General features: G+C 41.5%; 1 protein-coding gene across 1 annotated transcript in view; it reads right to left on the bottom strand.

Moving 5' to 3' along the window:
* The window catches only part of LOC132977667 (nuclear receptor coactivator 3-like), a 29,511-nt gene that overhangs the window by 8,655 nt on the left and 4,153 nt on the right, over window positions 1-16,703 (bottom strand). Inside the window, exons 2-8 of the mRNA XM_061042425.1 lie at window positions 5,236-5,294; window positions 3,169-3,273; window positions 2,762-2,922; window positions 1,376-1,476; window positions 1,015-1,189; window positions 691-882; window positions 268-354 (exon numbers count right to left, since the gene is read on the bottom strand). Coding sequence (XP_060898408.1) covers window positions 268-354; window positions 691-882; window positions 1,015-1,189; window positions 1,376-1,476; window positions 2,762-2,922; window positions 3,169-3,254 — 802 coding nt within the window. The 5' untranslated portion in view covers window positions 3,255-3,273; window positions 5,236-5,294. The remainder of the gene's footprint in view (window positions 1-267; window positions 355-690; window positions 883-1,014; window positions 1,190-1,375; window positions 1,477-2,761; window positions 2,923-3,168; window positions 3,274-5,235; window positions 5,295-16,703) is intronic.

Genomic DNA, 16,703 nt, shown 5'->3' with positions numbered 1-16,703 from the left:
GTGCATATCTATGACACAGGAATGACATGGATATTGACAGGTCACATTTCCACAACAGAACAAAAATAAGGGCCTGAGAAATCTAAACTCTAATCTAAGATAAAGTACACAGCATCAACACAGCAGCGCATCCAAAAACAGTATTTCCAATCGAGGCTAGTGTGTAATGGAACTTACAAAATCAAAACACTTTTCCAAAGATCTCTTCACATGTATAAAATATTAAAAACAATTGAGGAAAGTGACACTTGGAAAATAAAAACTTACCAGAGAGTTCATGGCGAGTGCTAAACCTCTCCGTCCTCTCAACCGCAATGATGCGTCGGGCAACACAGATCATACATGACTGCAAATCTGAGCAAAGAAACAACACAATGTGTATTCATACTCTGGATAAACTGAAGGAGAAACATGTATTTGTAAAATCTTACAGGTTTGTATTATATGCAACATTAAGTTCACATTAAAAAAGGGCAGTGGAAGAAAGCAACAAAAGAACTGTAAGCCAAGTTAAGTCAGTGTGTAATTTAAATAAGCTCCACTGTGTGACTGCTGCTTAAATCATCTTCTACATGAATAAATGTATACAAACTGTTGTTACACACTTAACCTTTTTTTTCCCTCATCATCAGAGAAATAGATAACTAAATAAAAAATGAAAGGTGTGAGAGATGCTAATGATGGCTTTACCTTCTCCTTCCTCCATCATGGCCCGGGGCTGAGTGAGGGCAAAACACTGCATGGTCTCATAGCGCTGGCCCCCGGGCCGCTCTTCTGACATCCCATGACTTTGGCTGTGAACAAAGTTCACCAGCATACGACAGTTGAAGGTGTGGCTCTTCTGCCGTGGCGCCTCTGCACCCCACGATGCCCCATTGGGTGCTATGGAGAGTAATTGCAGAGGTGAACAGGTGACCGTGGCCGTGTTTGTTCAACAGAGTTCAGGTGTTCATGAGTGTTTTATTGACAGCACATTAAGGTATGGTGTTTTAAAACATGAAACGTATGTCTCACCATTGGACTTGGGAAGATTCTTGTGAAACTCCTCCCTGTCCTCATCATGGATGATGTTGTACACACTGGTGTTAATCAGCTCCTCCTGCTTGTACTGAAGATACTGCGTCACGTTGTCTGACACGAATACAATGCTGCCCTCTCGGTTAACCACAAACAGAAATCCATCCAGGGCCTAAGAACAGCAAGAGAGACAAATGGGAAGAAAAAAAAAAACGTATTTATACAAATTAATATTGTGAACCTCATTTGGTTACAGTTCTTTCCAGCTAAAAACCAGTTGAGACATTCCATGAGCAAGTAGAGCAAATCCCTCTTTGAACATAGTGATTTATCTAGTTTTGCTCGTCCCCAGGCTGACCTGTAGGAGCAGCGGTCCCAGATGATCCTTGTCAATAACCCCTTGACCAGTGGAGGACACATCTGCCTTCTGGACGTCGTCATCACTGCAAGAGCTTTTTCCTGAGGACAGATAAGGCGGATCATAATTGTGTTTAAGAGAGTTATCTTTTTACAACGTCTATATATTAATTTATTTGGTACTTAACCTTCTGCTAATCATTTTCAATGTGTAACTCAACAGGAAAAGCCTTTCTACTGAACACAAATTAGTGACAGTGATCTTAAATATGAAAAGTGTGCAAGCATGTTTGAGATTTTGAATGTTTAAGACCACATTATAATTCATGTAATTCTTGAGTATTGTCTTTATCATGCCATTTTTTATCATTTCATTTCATTTATGGCCTTTCTATGATTCCCTATTATTGGCGGTGGGAGCCGCCTGCTTAGTTCAGTGAAATAAATCCCTTTTCTGGCCAGCAGATGGCAGCATGAGTCATGGATGCATGCTTAACATGCCATTCTATTTTTAAAATCAGCATGTGTTTGAGGCTTTGTTAGATACCACTTTATATAGCAGGGTCATCGGCGGCGCTAAGCTCGACGACAAATAACTTGACACTGAATTTAGCTCCGTTTCTAACTGAATTAACTGCATGATCAGAAAGAACAGAGGAAGCTGTGATTAACATACATAAAGTGGCATCTGAGACAGTAAATGCAAGGGAATGGCAATGTAGCAGCAAGGGATGAGAAGAGGTGTGTTACAGTAGAAAAACAAACAGAACAGAGAAGAAGCATAAGACAGGTCATTTATCATTTCTATCCTGTAACTATGACAACATGACACCAGCAATAGCCAGCTGTAACCCTCTGGGTAGATCACAAGATGATTGCTCTTTTTCTTCTTTTCCCCACTTGACCTTGTAGATTTAATCTCAACTGAGATTTATTTTTTAAAAAGGTGAAAGAAAATATGCCCCTTGATGTACCAAATCCTCTCAAATCTGCAGGATAGTAGCGAGTCTCTCTAATCTCTCAATTCTGAGTCACCAGTGTCACCCACCAGCCTCCTAGAGAGAGGCAGGGTTTGGCACTGACGGATACACGCTTTCAGTCACAGCCTTGAGCCATGACCATCCAGCATTGGTCTCAATTACTGGTGTTCATTTACCCCTAGCAATACAATCGGCCAAACTGGCTGTTGGTCTTAGGCAGCCTGGCCATGAACCAAACACACCACTTCATCACTGGCATCATCTGTCCTACAGCAGGGTACTTCACAACATTCAGCCTTTTCTTTATTCTGACCACTTCTCAAAACAAACACTGAAGAAAATTCCATGACGTGGCTGTGTTAAAGAGCAGGAGTGTGTATAGAGGTACAGTTTGGACAGTGTAGTACCTTGCTCTTTGATTTGTCGGATCTGTCTCACAGTCTCCTTCAGGATGGCACATTTGTCAGGCTTGACGTTGAAGCTGTCGATGTTGGAGAGGTTGGCAGAGATGAGCTCAGCCAGCTCCTCGATGTACTTACTCTCCTGTTCCCTCCGACGCTTGTCACACCTGCCAGGGAGCCAAGGGGATTAGACAAGTTGCCATGACAACCTCACCTCCACATGCCCTGTCCATATGCAGGCCATACAGCCTGGGCTCAGATATTTCAGATATTTACTTCCAGCAGGAACAGATTTGAACCAGAGGGTTGGGACGTTTACACCAGGCCAGCAGTGCTTTTGCTGACATCCACACCCCCACAAACATCAGCAGACAAAGTGAATATGGACACTTAACAGAAGTAACAGTACTCACCCTAAGCCTGGTGTGTCACAGGTGGACAGTTTACGTTTGCGGTCGGAGCACAGCGGCTCCAACGAGTTGTCTCCTATGCCACTCATCTTCAGCGCATATCAGCACCTGAAAGCACAGACATCATGTATGTTCACTCTATAGAGGTGGACCAACAGATTAGAGGGAATTAACCAAGTGTGTGGTTTAATATTCTCTTCATGTGTGGTAAAATCGAATCAAAGGATAAGCGTGGAAAGTGCCCTAAGCTGTTGTTTCTTTGCCAAGTCCAGTAAGAAATGCCTGCAAATTCAGGTAAACTTGGAAGCTTAGTGTCAAGTTTTGAAATAATATCTTCAAAATCCCAGAGCTGTTGAGGTAATAAATGAAGTGACTTTCAAGGGAAGAGTCGATTGTGGATTCCTACAGTTTTATGATGCTAGACTACCCAGCTAGCCAAGCAGCCTTGGTTCCTGCTTAGTGCTTGATGGGAGTGAAATCTCATCTGTTCCACGGCGAGGAGCGACTGATGATGATGTAGTGATTTGGAGCCTCAGGGGAGACGGGTCATCCTGCGTTCAGGCGGCCTGCCCAGGAGAAGGATACCACTTTGCTTGCTAGCAGCAGCAGCAGCAACACACGTTAGAACTGCTATTCCAACAATTTCCTGTACACTTACATGTTCAGGCATGTCACAGCAAAGTTAGAGAGATGATTCCTTGTAGCTACTGTACCAGCAAGGAGCGTATTCACCATCAAGCCTCTTTGTCAAATTGAGTGAGACTGCACAAGAAAAAAAATACAAACTGCATTGTGGAGCCTGGATAGAATCCAGAGAGACTCCACAGCGTATTTCAGGAAATAGTAAGAACTTTTCCACATTCCCTTTTCTCTCCATTCTAGGCTACATCCGCTCTTTCTTCCAATGGGTTTTTACTGCTTTCCCCCCCCCCCATACCATCCTGAGGCAACCCCTCCCTTCTTCCCTCCCTCTCTGGGTGTAGCAATCCTGGGCTGGGGACCCTGCCCTTGTTTTCTTGCTCTGGCATTGCCCTGCGTCTGACCCCTCAGAGTTCATGTTAAAGGAAACCTCTGTAGTCGCTGTCTAAGGTCACTGCTCTTTCCTATTCCCTCCCAGAGACACACACAAAGCTGTAGCGTGCAGCTTTAACACCAGATTGTTCTATTACAACTCTACCCTGGACTTTGTGTCTGCATGCGTGTATGTGCGCACACAAGCCTTCTTAAATACAGAGTGAGCTCATTCCAGAGTGGAAAAGTGTAGAACCAATGGAAGCCATTATGCAACTCCTGCTTCAAATCTGCAGGCTGGGACATGCAGCCCAGTCACCCACCACCACCACCACCACCACCACCACTACTTAACAAGAAGAGCACCAGGTCTCAGACACACTCTCTGCATCATAAATCTGCATTGCATGCTTCTTGCCTTTCTACCTTTTAACACCACTCTCTAAATCTGCCTGTCCTGCTGCGGCTGCAACTCTCTCTGCCCACACCTTCTCTCCTTCCCCGTTTCTGTCCTAAGGCTCACCTCTGTAGCCGTGGAGAAGGACGACATCAGCCCCTAGTCAGCCTCACATCCTAAAACAGACAAACAGCACAGCTAGGGGCTTCTGGGGGTCTTCCATAAACAGGGAACAATATAGGGTGAAATAATGGTTAAATGTTATTCTGCTATTCTGTCTGACAAAAAAAGGCTTCAAGTCCCAGGATTACATTCAAACTGCACCTAACATCTCTGTGTTCATGGGATTTCAAAATGTCTTTTCCATGTTCCCAGTAGTATGTTTCATTTGTACAATGAGAGACACCAAAGCCCCCTGATGAGTCACAACAGGCCTGGCAGTTTGCCACTCACTGCCCTGACTCCTCTTCTTTTGACAATGTGAGACTTGCTGAGGAACAAATTCAGATGTGTTGTACCAAGCAGCAGCTGCCAACGTGCGAAATACAACAACTCGTAGATAAAACCAAAATGATCTGAATTTGGTTTTTTGTATAGTTGTCCACTATGGGTGTGTGTGCAGTGTGGGTGTGTGTGTGTCTGTGCATTTTCCAACATCTCACCTTAACCAGTACAAGCCCCAGTCAAGCTCCATCCAGGGTCTTCAGTGCCTCAACATCTCCTGTAAACATAGAGCGGAAATAAAAAGGTCAGTTACTGTGGCCTTCTCTCAATTCCTGGATATCTAAACATGACCTGATAATAGAACCGTTGTCCTTTGAAAATAGCATTGGGAGGGAAGGGTGGGGGTGGGTGGGGGTGGGGGTCTTTGCATGTTTTGCTTTCACATAAATTCATGGGAAAACTGTATTTCTAAAATTGCACAGGAAGCCACGGCAGATAGCATCCTGTTTGTGTCCTCCCCTCAGCGTGTTCCCCTGCGTCATCACTTCCCTTTCCTGGAAATGTGGCCACTCATCCACGCCATTTACATATTTGGTTTATCAATGTGCCGTCCTGTCCTCCTGGTTCCATGCACACACCTTGTATGACAGAGTGCGTCCAGTAGAGGCTTTCTCAAAATGAGCTTACTCAGTATTTGGTGGTGTGCAAATAATCCCCTTCTCACAAAAATCTCAGACAATGCCTGAAAAATCAATCTAACATATGCTAACAACCAGAACATCAATGGCACTTTCTGGTCATTCATACAGTATTGGTTGTCTTTTTTTCTATTAAAATGGTTTCCAAGACAAGTCTTCATGCCAGCTTTCTTTCCTAAATTAACTCAGTTTTATACTTTGAGAAAAAATCGATAAGACAGAACACGTGCTCATAATCATTCCGTCCAAAACCTTCAGTTATTTGCGACTGTGCTTATAAACACATTTAAGAAGGTCCGGGGTTTTGTGTTTTCTGATCAGAGTAAGCTCTCATCAAAGCCACAGAAAGGAATCTCTGGAACTGGAAATCAACATCTGAGTACATTTTACCCAAATGAAAACAAATCACACTTACAGTATAGCATATAACATATTTTTGTTTACTTGGGACATATTTTAAGTCTGATTTCATATCAATGGGGACATGTCAGGGGGTATGTCCAGGTCTTCAGTGTTTGGGTACAAACTGCTCCCAAAACAAGTGACCTTTAGCACCATAATCCTACAGCCACAGATAAGCCTGTCAGATGTTCTTTCCTTTATGAAATCTAAGATTAATTACGCTGCTCTAGGCACAAATTCTGTGAAATACAGCCAAATATATATATATATTTAAGAGCAAATTAGGCAGTAAAAGGCTTTCGTTCAGGTTAAGTCTTATTAGCCATTAGTCCAACTCACACTTATTGCAGGCACACACAGGCAGCAGTAGTTATACAGCTGCTATCTACTCTGCCCACGGTGTGTGTGTGTGTGTGTGTGTGTGTGTGTGATCCTACACCCCAGACCACTGATCACATCAGCCCTAAACGCCTGGCTGCTACTGAGCTAATGCTGCAGCTGAATTATTCAACACAGAGAAAGAGAGAGAGCTCTTCCTTCCTGTCAACTGACCGAACAAGGTTTGATCATTTTAAGTGTTTTCATGCTGCTGCAGCAAAGCAACAAAGCAAAAACCCACAGAGACTAGAGTTTAAAAAAACATGCAAGACCATTATTCATCACCTACTCTGATATTTAAGATTGATGCATTATTATTGTCAAACTCTGTCCATCATGGAGTGTTTTTATTCTCGTCTACTCACAGATGAAGAAACATGTGAAGCTTGAAGGGGCTAAAGAAAGACATTTAAATGTGCAACCGTATAATGACAAATTAATGGCCCCAGTTCTTGCAGAGGAGCTCAGTGAAGCAGTTTAATGGTGTCATGGTGGAGTCATTTGTTGGGGTAAGAACTTCATTTATGCATCCTTGTTGCTCTCAGGACAGTTTCGGTATTACTTCCAATATCTTCTATAGAGTCTGTGTCTAAAAAAATCACTTCTAACTTACTGTGTCATACTCAGGCTCTTTTGTTGTGCAGTGCTGCAGGAAATAATTTCATTATGTGCCATACTGCAGACTATTTATCTTGTTTTAAGTTCATTTTGGGTCTTTTCCTTTGAATGCCATTGTTTGAGAGACAGGACAGTGGATAGACTCAGAAATCAGGGAGAGAGAGAGAGAGAGAAAGAAAGAGAGAGAGAGAGAGAGAGAGAGAGAGAGAGAGAGAGAGAGAGAGAGAGAGAGTAGGGAATGACATTGGGGAAAAGAGCCACAGGCTGGATTCGAACCTGGGCCGATCGCTTCGAGGAAAACAACCTCTGTATATGGGGCGCACAAACTAACCACTAGGCCATCAGCCTACCGCAGACTATTTAGCTATTGAAAAATTCTTTTAATTTTTATGTACTGATAAAAAGTAGTATGCCAACGAATGCACTGTTTTAAACTACAGGCCACATTTCAAAGACACAGGGATGATGTAGACATTAACCTTATAGTAGGCGAAAACATGGGGACTGCTCCTACTGCCATCCTTTACATTTTGAAGATGGCAGTGAACAACAATGATTATTTTCCATATTGGCCGATATCTGTGAGCAGGGCAAGTGTCGGCCAATATGCTCAGCCTTCACAATGGTTCATCCTTCATTTAAAAAGGTGCAGCTGGTCATCAGTAACAGTGAATAGTAAAGGGATGTAAGGCCTCTCTTTTACGATCTCGATGTGCTGTGAGGGACTTTTCTTCCTCATATTTTCATTAAAACTTCCAGCCAACACTGAAACCACTCCCATGACAATGATGTTTCACAGAACAGGTACTTAACGTCACCAGAGTTACCAGGTAGTTATCTAGAAGGGACAAACATGTTTGACTTATAGTGAATGGCTTTGATGCTCATCAAGGCTTTTTGAAAAGACAAAGGACAAACGGTAACATTCTCCAACGAGAACTACATCTCTGAAAAATATAATTATAACATCCTTTTCAGTGTGTTAATGGGATTCTTTGAATAAAAGTATTACTCAAGAAAGGAAACAAAACATTTCATCTTGAAACCACAAATAAAGATTGAAGATCATTTGGATCTACAGGGGTTTTGGCTGGAGGCCAGTCGATCAGTCAGGACCAGAATAGTGAGGATGACATTCCTTCTCAGCCTAAAATAAAGCCTGCAATCTGAGCTCCTTGAGACAATGAGTGGCAGGCCCAACAATAAACACTGGCCTATCCAAAACAAAGATCAGACAATGTGGGGCACACTATTAGAGAGAGCCAAAAATCACACCGAAGCAAATGTCCCCCCTTTAAAAAAAAAGACTGAAGTTCTTTATCGTCTTCATATTCATTGCAGACACCCGCTACAAACACCAAAGAATCAACACCCCACTGCCCTAAGATGCAAACTGGTGCACACAGTCACTGCAGAGGAAAGGTAATAAAGTAACAAAAGGTGTCCACTTGAGTTTGAAACATCAAGAGCCAAAAGGAAACAAAAGGAAAGAATGACTTCCTGTTTTTTTCTTCAAAGAACCTCTCCACCCACTGCTGAACATACACCCTGCTTGGTGAAGTGCAACTGGAGCTCATACCAACGCCATCCTCAAAGCCTTCAGTCAAGAAAACAATCCTGCAGTTTGGAAGCCTTGTTCGGACGATTCCACTAGTCGACCCTTCAGCCGTGCAAACTTCATGTACTTAAATTAGTTGAATAATCATTCGATGTAAAAAAATTCACAGTTCACCGCTCGCCTTTAAGTTAGAAACTTCACACCGACAAGTTAGAAACTTTACAGCGACACCAACTCTTGATTTTAATCCTGCAAGCACCAGAGAGATTCAAATAAATCCTGTTCTATTAAACATTTACTTTGGTTCAACTTAATAAATCATCCCTCTCAGGATGGATTCATGGGTAAGTGCTGTAGATAGCAAGCAAGGCCACTAATAGGAGAGGGAAATAAACAAAGTTATACTGAGAAATCAAATAATCACAGGCAACTTCATTAAAACAGGCAAACAGACTGCTCCCTGCACATTTGTTTTGGTTGTTTCATCTTGGCATACCAAGATGGTTACATTTAAACCACAGAGCTGCTAATGGTGAGACATGTGACACAAAGATTAAAGTTTTATATTTTATACAATTCTCCTTAGAGAATGGTTTATAAATCTAAAGTTAACTCAACACGCCCAGAGTGTCTGACAACTATGAGTGTGCATTTCACCACGGCTTGAACAGTCAGTGCTCTGAACTCTCCGCAGACACCAATAACCAGTCATATTTTTGCCCTTGCTAGCTGGCATCAAACACAAAGCACCCATTGAAAACATTATTACCCATATGCTTCCATTAAGAACCTAATTTCACTTTGCGGAGCAGCCATTTATCATTGAGACATTTTGGGGATTCCCCCTGAATTTCAGAGGGGAGATAATTTCCAGAAGTAAACATTTTTCATGGAGTTGAATGCACCCTTGTTATTGATGATCATTGCTCACTTTTCTTTGCCAACATAACACATGATTTTGATGAAACAGGGACTAGTGGGACTAGACTGGAGTCAGAGGGTTTGACGGCAAGATGGAAAGCGCTTCCACAGAATGACATTCAGGGATGAAGTAGACATATGTTTAACATGTGTAAGAAAGGATTTTAGAAACATAAAGCTAGTTAGAAAACATCCATGTTGAGCAGCTCAGTATCTCCAGTTTAGCTTAAACCAAACTGAAAATATTGAAAATGATGTCCCTTTGTTACGTTAGTATCAGTAGAGCAAGATGTTTGTGTGTCCTTTTATCTGTGTTCTTCAAATGTGAAGGTCATTCAGATCATGTCTGACTGGTGAATTGACACCGTCATCAAAAACAAAAGCTTTTATTTCAGTTTTACCAAATGTATTCAAGTAAAATCCTGAATAGCCAACACTGATTTAGAGAGAAACACAAGGAGCACTTCAGAGTGGAATAAAGCACACCTTTGAAAACCATGATGGTGACGCAAATGTGAGTGAAGAGTCCAGAGAGGAGGAGTTGGCAACAGACGGAAACAAACCCTGACAGAAGCAGTTTGGAGTTTGTGTAGCATTTTTAAACCATCAGAAGTCTCCATCTTTAATAGATCTAACAAGGTTTGATTTGATCCAATGATCAAGGACAAATCTGTCTAAGACACAGATGTGTTATGGGTTTGATTATTCAAAGTAGAGCCTGACCGAGTTATCGACCGGCCAATAATATCGGCGGATATTGGCATATGACGTATCTACAGACAAATGGCTTATTTTATCTCAGATATTGAAAGGTTTATTTCAAATACAAGTTCACTTGACCATCAGTGTATTTCATTAGCATCTTTTTCCAAAATAAACCTACTAAACTTGAAGAATATGAAGTCCTGCAAAGCATGATGGGATATATTGGCCGTACTACTCATTACAGGACGTATCACAGCTGACGTGCGGAGTCAATTGTTGTTTTCCTGATAAGTTCTGAACTTGTTTGTTAAACACATTCCTGGTTAAGGTCAGGTTAAGAACAGTTGATGTTGTTTTTTGATTAACTTTCAGAAAAAAAGAAAATGCTCTGCCTCTGTGCACTGCACACCGATCAGAATTCAAGCTCTTCCTTTTGCACTTATCGTTGTTTCTTACTCTCTAGATCCTTGTTTGTGTTGTACTCTGATTTTCTTTGCTGTGGATAAGACTGTCTGCTAAATCAATTGTAAATTTGTATCAAAAGAAAATTGCAATAATCAATCAATAATAGTATTGAATCACAATACTTGTTGTAATTGTTAATAACTGTTTTTTATGTTTGTTTGTTTTTTCATTTTTCAGACAGCTGAGGGTGAAAAAAGTATGAGTTCACGAAGGAACTAAGCATTTTATATTTCATACACAAAAAAAAGTGTTTGATAACTTCATTTGAGGGATCAACGCGATATACAGTATGTGTATATCAACATCTAAAGATCGAAGACAGATCTAAGGAAGATATCTGAAGATATATTGGTGTCAAAATATTGGTATTTTTTTGCCAGATACAAGTATTGGCCCAGAAAAAATCCCATATTGGTCGGGCCCTGTGACAATAATCAATCCCATATATGAACCACACAAACTGCCAGATGACATATTGTAAATGATGTTGGAGATTTCTTCTCAAGAGACGAACAAAGGCCCATATATAAATATATAAATGCACAGTAGATGTATAAAAGCACCAGACCGCTATCTGTCCTGGCGGCTTTTTCCTCAAACATGTTGTGTGCATGTTGCCCATAGATAAATGTGTCAGAGAGGGAAGGTTGTTCAAAGCAAAGAAGAACTGTGTTCACAGGATTGCTTTTTCTCACAGGAAAAACATTCCCCGTCCTCAACCATCGCACACAACACTCAGAGCTCAGACAGACTGTGTGTGCATCTACACATTTATCTCATACAAACTGCAATGTGTAGAGAAACCAGGGAAATAAATGAAGGGGGAAACAAAGGGATGGCAGATCCCACAGTATATTTGTGCGTGTGTGTGTGTGTGTGTGTGTGTGTGTGTGTGTGTGTGTGTGTCTCAAATGCATCTCCTGCAACAAGCCGTCATTAATATAGACAAAGAACAGAGAGAAACAGAAAAGGAGTCATGCACATGTATAACTGGCTAACTCATGGCATAGCGGCACTGATTCGCTACATCCTCTCATTTTCTATAAGCTCGATGTGTTTGTGTTTCTGGAGAGGTGATAAAAGGGAGTACAAGACATCATCCTATAAGGAGACCACAACAGCCGTGCTAAAAGCAGGCGGCTGTGATCACACAAGGCTAATATTATGGAAATTAGTGCATTAATCAATGGCTAACCAGCCTTTTATCTGGAGAGCCAGAGCCCCATGGCCTGATCAGCCTCCACGCTGCCCGGTCTGATAACACACGTATCTGCACCTACAACCAAAGAAGATGGACTGAAAGAAAAATCACCTATAGCCACATAATTAATGATGAAGATATGTCAGCCATTGTAATTACTTTTACAATTTAAAAAAAAAAATCCATTTGACATAGATTTTGTTTGTCAAAGCAGTGAGTGTGTGTATGTACGAGTGTGTGTGTTTGTGTACACGTTTCAAATGTGAAAACTGCTATTCATTTTCAGACCGCACCGCAGCTCTGACGATTTTCTCCCTTCCCTCTGCTCCCTCCCTCTCGCGTCTTTCTCTCCTCCCTCTCCGTGCTCCCCTCTCCCCTCCCCCTCTCCCCACCGTCCCTGTTGGATTGGTGGAGTAAACACAGGAAGAGAGCGGGCTCTGTTCCACCACGCCAGAGCTGGGCGTTCCTGCAGAGCTCCTGCGCCGGGGTCAAAAGTTTACCGTGGTTTTCATTTCACCTTTCCTCAGCCAATCACGGCGCTGCAATGTAGCGCCTGAACTCTGACCCCTGCAAAGAATTCCGCTCAAAAGATGGTCTTACGCCAGTTTCACAACTGCACCCCCTCCCATCTCCCATTTTTCCCTTACTACTCCTTTTCCTTTCTTTCATCTGGCTGGTTCCATGTGTTGACAGAGCCTAGGTGAAAAAGATTCCAGAAATGAGGTACGCGGGGAAACACAGAGAAAGAGCAGAAGTGGGGGGTTTGAACGCTCACAGAAAAAACGGCATCAGAAGACTATCAATCTGTTTTCTTTTCAACTACTAGGGAGGTGAACATTACCATAGCAAAATACAAAACAAATTGACACAAGTTTCTATGAGCAATCCAGACACTTTATTTTACAATTTGACACATAAGTGGAGATTATTTTAGTCTGTCATTTCAATCTCTGTACAAAACCCCCCATTAATAAAAGATGATTACTAAATCCTGAAAACTTCTTCACAGAGCCTGCCACATATCATGCCCACCACATTCTGCTCAGTTTCAGGTTAACACTATTAAAAGTCAGTTTAAATGACTTATGAGGACACGAGGGATACAGGGGTCACAAGGATCAAGTTTAGAAAGACAGACAAAGAAGTCAAATAGGACAGAAAACGGAGCTTTCCTCAGCTTCAATCAAACAGTCAGGAATCAAATCACAGTTGCTCTGTACTGGACACAAACACACGTGCACACGCTCTCTTGCATGCTGAGCCATAATCCAACCCTGGGTTTGTTTTTGTCTTGGTGACACTGCACTGTGTTCCCATCTGCTGAGTGATTAAGCTTGTACCGCTAATCAAGTCTCTCATACTGTAAGGGAGCAAGCAAAGGACAATGCAGGTCCAGCTGACAAGCGCTGGTCTCCGCTTTAAACTTCTTTCCTGGTAATCGCGCATAAACAAACTTAAATAAATAAATACAGAAAATCAAGTTCCTACAGTTCAGTTCAATTGGTTTGGCTTCAAAGGAATGTAAATCTGAAAGTATGGATGAAATGAAAAATACTGTAGTCTGCTCATCGGCCTGTTAAGTGCTGAGATCGAAAACAGTTTTTGTCACGGGAATAAAGAAAATCTCTTACCTTAACTACAGTTTGAGTGAAAGTTCTGTCAAAATGTTGTTTGGACCCCAAATCAGAAAATGGTTCTAAGTCACTGAATGCAGCCGTTTGTATCTATCATTGTTAGAATCCTAGTTTTGGGTACATGTACGGTCATTCAGCACAAAAGTTTAGACATGCATTTACTGTTTTAGGCAGAAGTAAAAAATTGCCTGCTTATAGAACAAGTCCCTTTTGTTTCACTAAAAACTTTAAGAGTAGAAAAGTATCAATAAGTAGAGCTGTCTGCTAGACGTCGACGATTTCCAATCATCAGTCAAAAGAGAGAGAGACAGAAAAATTCTGACAAGTTGTGTCATTGGACATAGAGCAATGCAGGAGAAAAATCATGAAAGCTTGTTAACTCTACAAACCATTTTCCAAAAGAACGTTTCAGTCTATATCATGATTTCAGGTAGTAGAAATACTCACTGAGACCTGATCCTCTTCATAACAAGGATACAGGTGAGTAAAGCAGTCACAGTGACACACATCTACTGCCAAGTGTCAACGTTTTATGCTCAGTGCTCACACGTTGTTTGTAGAGCCAGACCGATTAATCGGCCAGCCAATAACATAGGCCGATATAGGATGTTCACCACTCAACAAACTTCTTCTATAAAGATTACATTCTTCAATTGGCATGCTCAAATTTTTCATCAAACTAGAAACAGGCAGCTTGCCATTTCTGCTGTACTCTGCTAACCTGGTGCACACAGCAGGGGTGAAGCTGTTGCATTTTATACCTTTTCATAGCACCAAATACCTGATGAAAAAGAAACCTTATTGCCATAATAATCACTATCATGATGAAACCATGTTTGAGAAAAATTTGACCAAGTTGCATTTTAATTTCATAGTATGTCCAATGTCCCATCTCAAAAATGTGTTCAGTCAAAAGCTCAAAATGTTTTGGCTGCACTTGAGGAAATGTATTGCACTGTCCATTCTTTATACAGTCAATGGGAATTACTGGGATTTCTTGGCTTTTGCAGCCAGCCTCAAGTGGACACTAGCGGAACTGCAATTTTTTGCACTTCTGCATTGGCTTTATTTTTCAACCACTGGAGGTTGCTGCTTGATTGAACCATGAACCCTTTCCTGCCTGTATTATTACAATACTTAGGATTTATGTGCTCGTCTGTCGGAGGAAATGTTTAAAATCTTATGAAACAAAATTGGTTTTTCATTTAACTCTTAACTCTATTTAAGTTAAGATTTAATCTAACTTCTAGGATGGCCATGTGGTTGAGTTGTAACAAAAGCTGTAGCAATAATATTAGTAAAGACTGTTCAGGAGGTGCTTATTGTACGGAAACCTTTGCTTCACCTGTATTAGTCATTCAATCATAAATTTTGAATGAGTATGGCAGATCTCAATCCAACTCAGCTTTTTTTTATTTATATAGCACCTTTCATAAATAAAAATATGCAGCCCGAAGTGCTTGACAAAAGAAGAAACTGGAAATAATAGACATTGATGGCATTAATGAAATAACAATGACATTAAACAAGAAGGAAGTTATTAAAACAGATTCAATTAAAAAGAAAAAAATAGATGCATAACATTAAAACAGTACAGTAAAAAATGTTTACTGGGGTGCAGAAAAAAAAACAAGCCATATGGAAACATGGTGTAAAATGCAAAAATGAAAGCTCCTCTTTTATAGAATAGTATATGGCCAACTTTTGTCAGTGTTCTTTGGAATATAAACTACTGCATCGGTGCAAACCTTGCAGCAATGTCAGGAGGCTGGTTTTGGCTCGGCTATTCTGGGGACAACAGTAAGCTCCGGAGCAGCAACCTTTTGATTGGAGTGTTGCCTTAACGACAAGCCACATACACAGCAGTGATGTCATCAGGCACGGCAAAGAGCAATAATGGTGAAAGGAACATTTTCCACTTTATCCAGAAATGAGAGGAGGAGGGGAAAAAAAATCCATCCAATTAAAATATGAGTGATGGTGAAAAAAGGGATGGTAGTAAATGATCTGGCTCAAGCCCTGCCAGTGTTGACATGCTGCTGTACGTTTGGAGCGCTCTACATTGGCTCGGAAAAGTGACATTCAGAACTTGACTTTCCTTTGAACTCAAGGACGCAATAGAAATCTCACTCGTGGAAACTCTTAATGCAGTCTAGCACTGTACTGTGAGTTTGTTTGCACACTGAATTCAGTTTTTTAAGCTTGAAAATGCACAGGCGAGCTTTAGATTGGAGACACTCGGGCCACGTCTACATGAAAATGATCCACTGAAAATGGAATGGTTCAGACAACAACATTTTGATGACAAGGACCTGGATCTGCAAAAAAAAAAAAAAAGGAGAAGACTAAAACCACTGTAGTATTCATAACAGGCCAGTAGTTGGCGTTGTTACTTTCTAATGACACAATGCACACTCTTCCTTTCCAGAAAATGTTGACAGGGAGTCATGCCGGATGCCAGTCAAAATGTTCACTATCAGACCTTGGGAGTCCGCCATTGTTGTTGTAGTCCACCTACTCTCGCATGGCTATTATCAGGACGGTAAAGCTCACGAGCGAAAAGTCTCACTTTTCAGAGCTACTGAATATTGCCAGTTTACACGTAGACAGGGCCGTTTTCAAAGTGTTTCCAGTCACTCAAAACATCGTTGTCAGGTAAATGAACAGAAAAAACGCAACAAAGGGTTCCCATTTTCAGATGGAATTGTCCCGTCAACAGGGCCTCAGTGCCCATACTGCCCCTGCTTGCATGGCTACATCTGTGTACGTATCCTCTTACAACTTGCCACTGCAGCGCTATTCCAGCCACAGCTGCCTCCTGTACCAAGCAGACCCCAGGAACCCCACCCAACTGCCAAAGAGGTCCAACATCACACCGTTTGATCTTGGTGATGTAGAGAGAAAAAAAGAGAAACACAAGGTAAACAAAGGAAATACATGCAACCAACCATTTGACACTGTTGAATTTCAGGGGATGGAGTATTGAAGACGGTCAAAGAAAGCTTTGTGGGACAGAGAACCTGCAAACAATGTGCATTCCCCTTGTTTAATGGAGGCAGAGTCAAACCTGGACAAGAAAATTTGGAGACAGGGAAAAGGTGGAGAG

The sequence above is a fragment of the Labrus mixtus genome, chromosome 7, assembly GCF_963584025.1.
Source record: "Labrus mixtus chromosome 7, fLabMix1.1, whole genome shotgun sequence".
NCBI lineage: Eukaryota > Metazoa > Chordata > Actinopteri > Labriformes > Labridae > Labrus > Labrus mixtus.
Note: the sequence above shows the minus strand (reverse complement) of the source record. Positions and strands in the feature narration are given on the sequence as shown.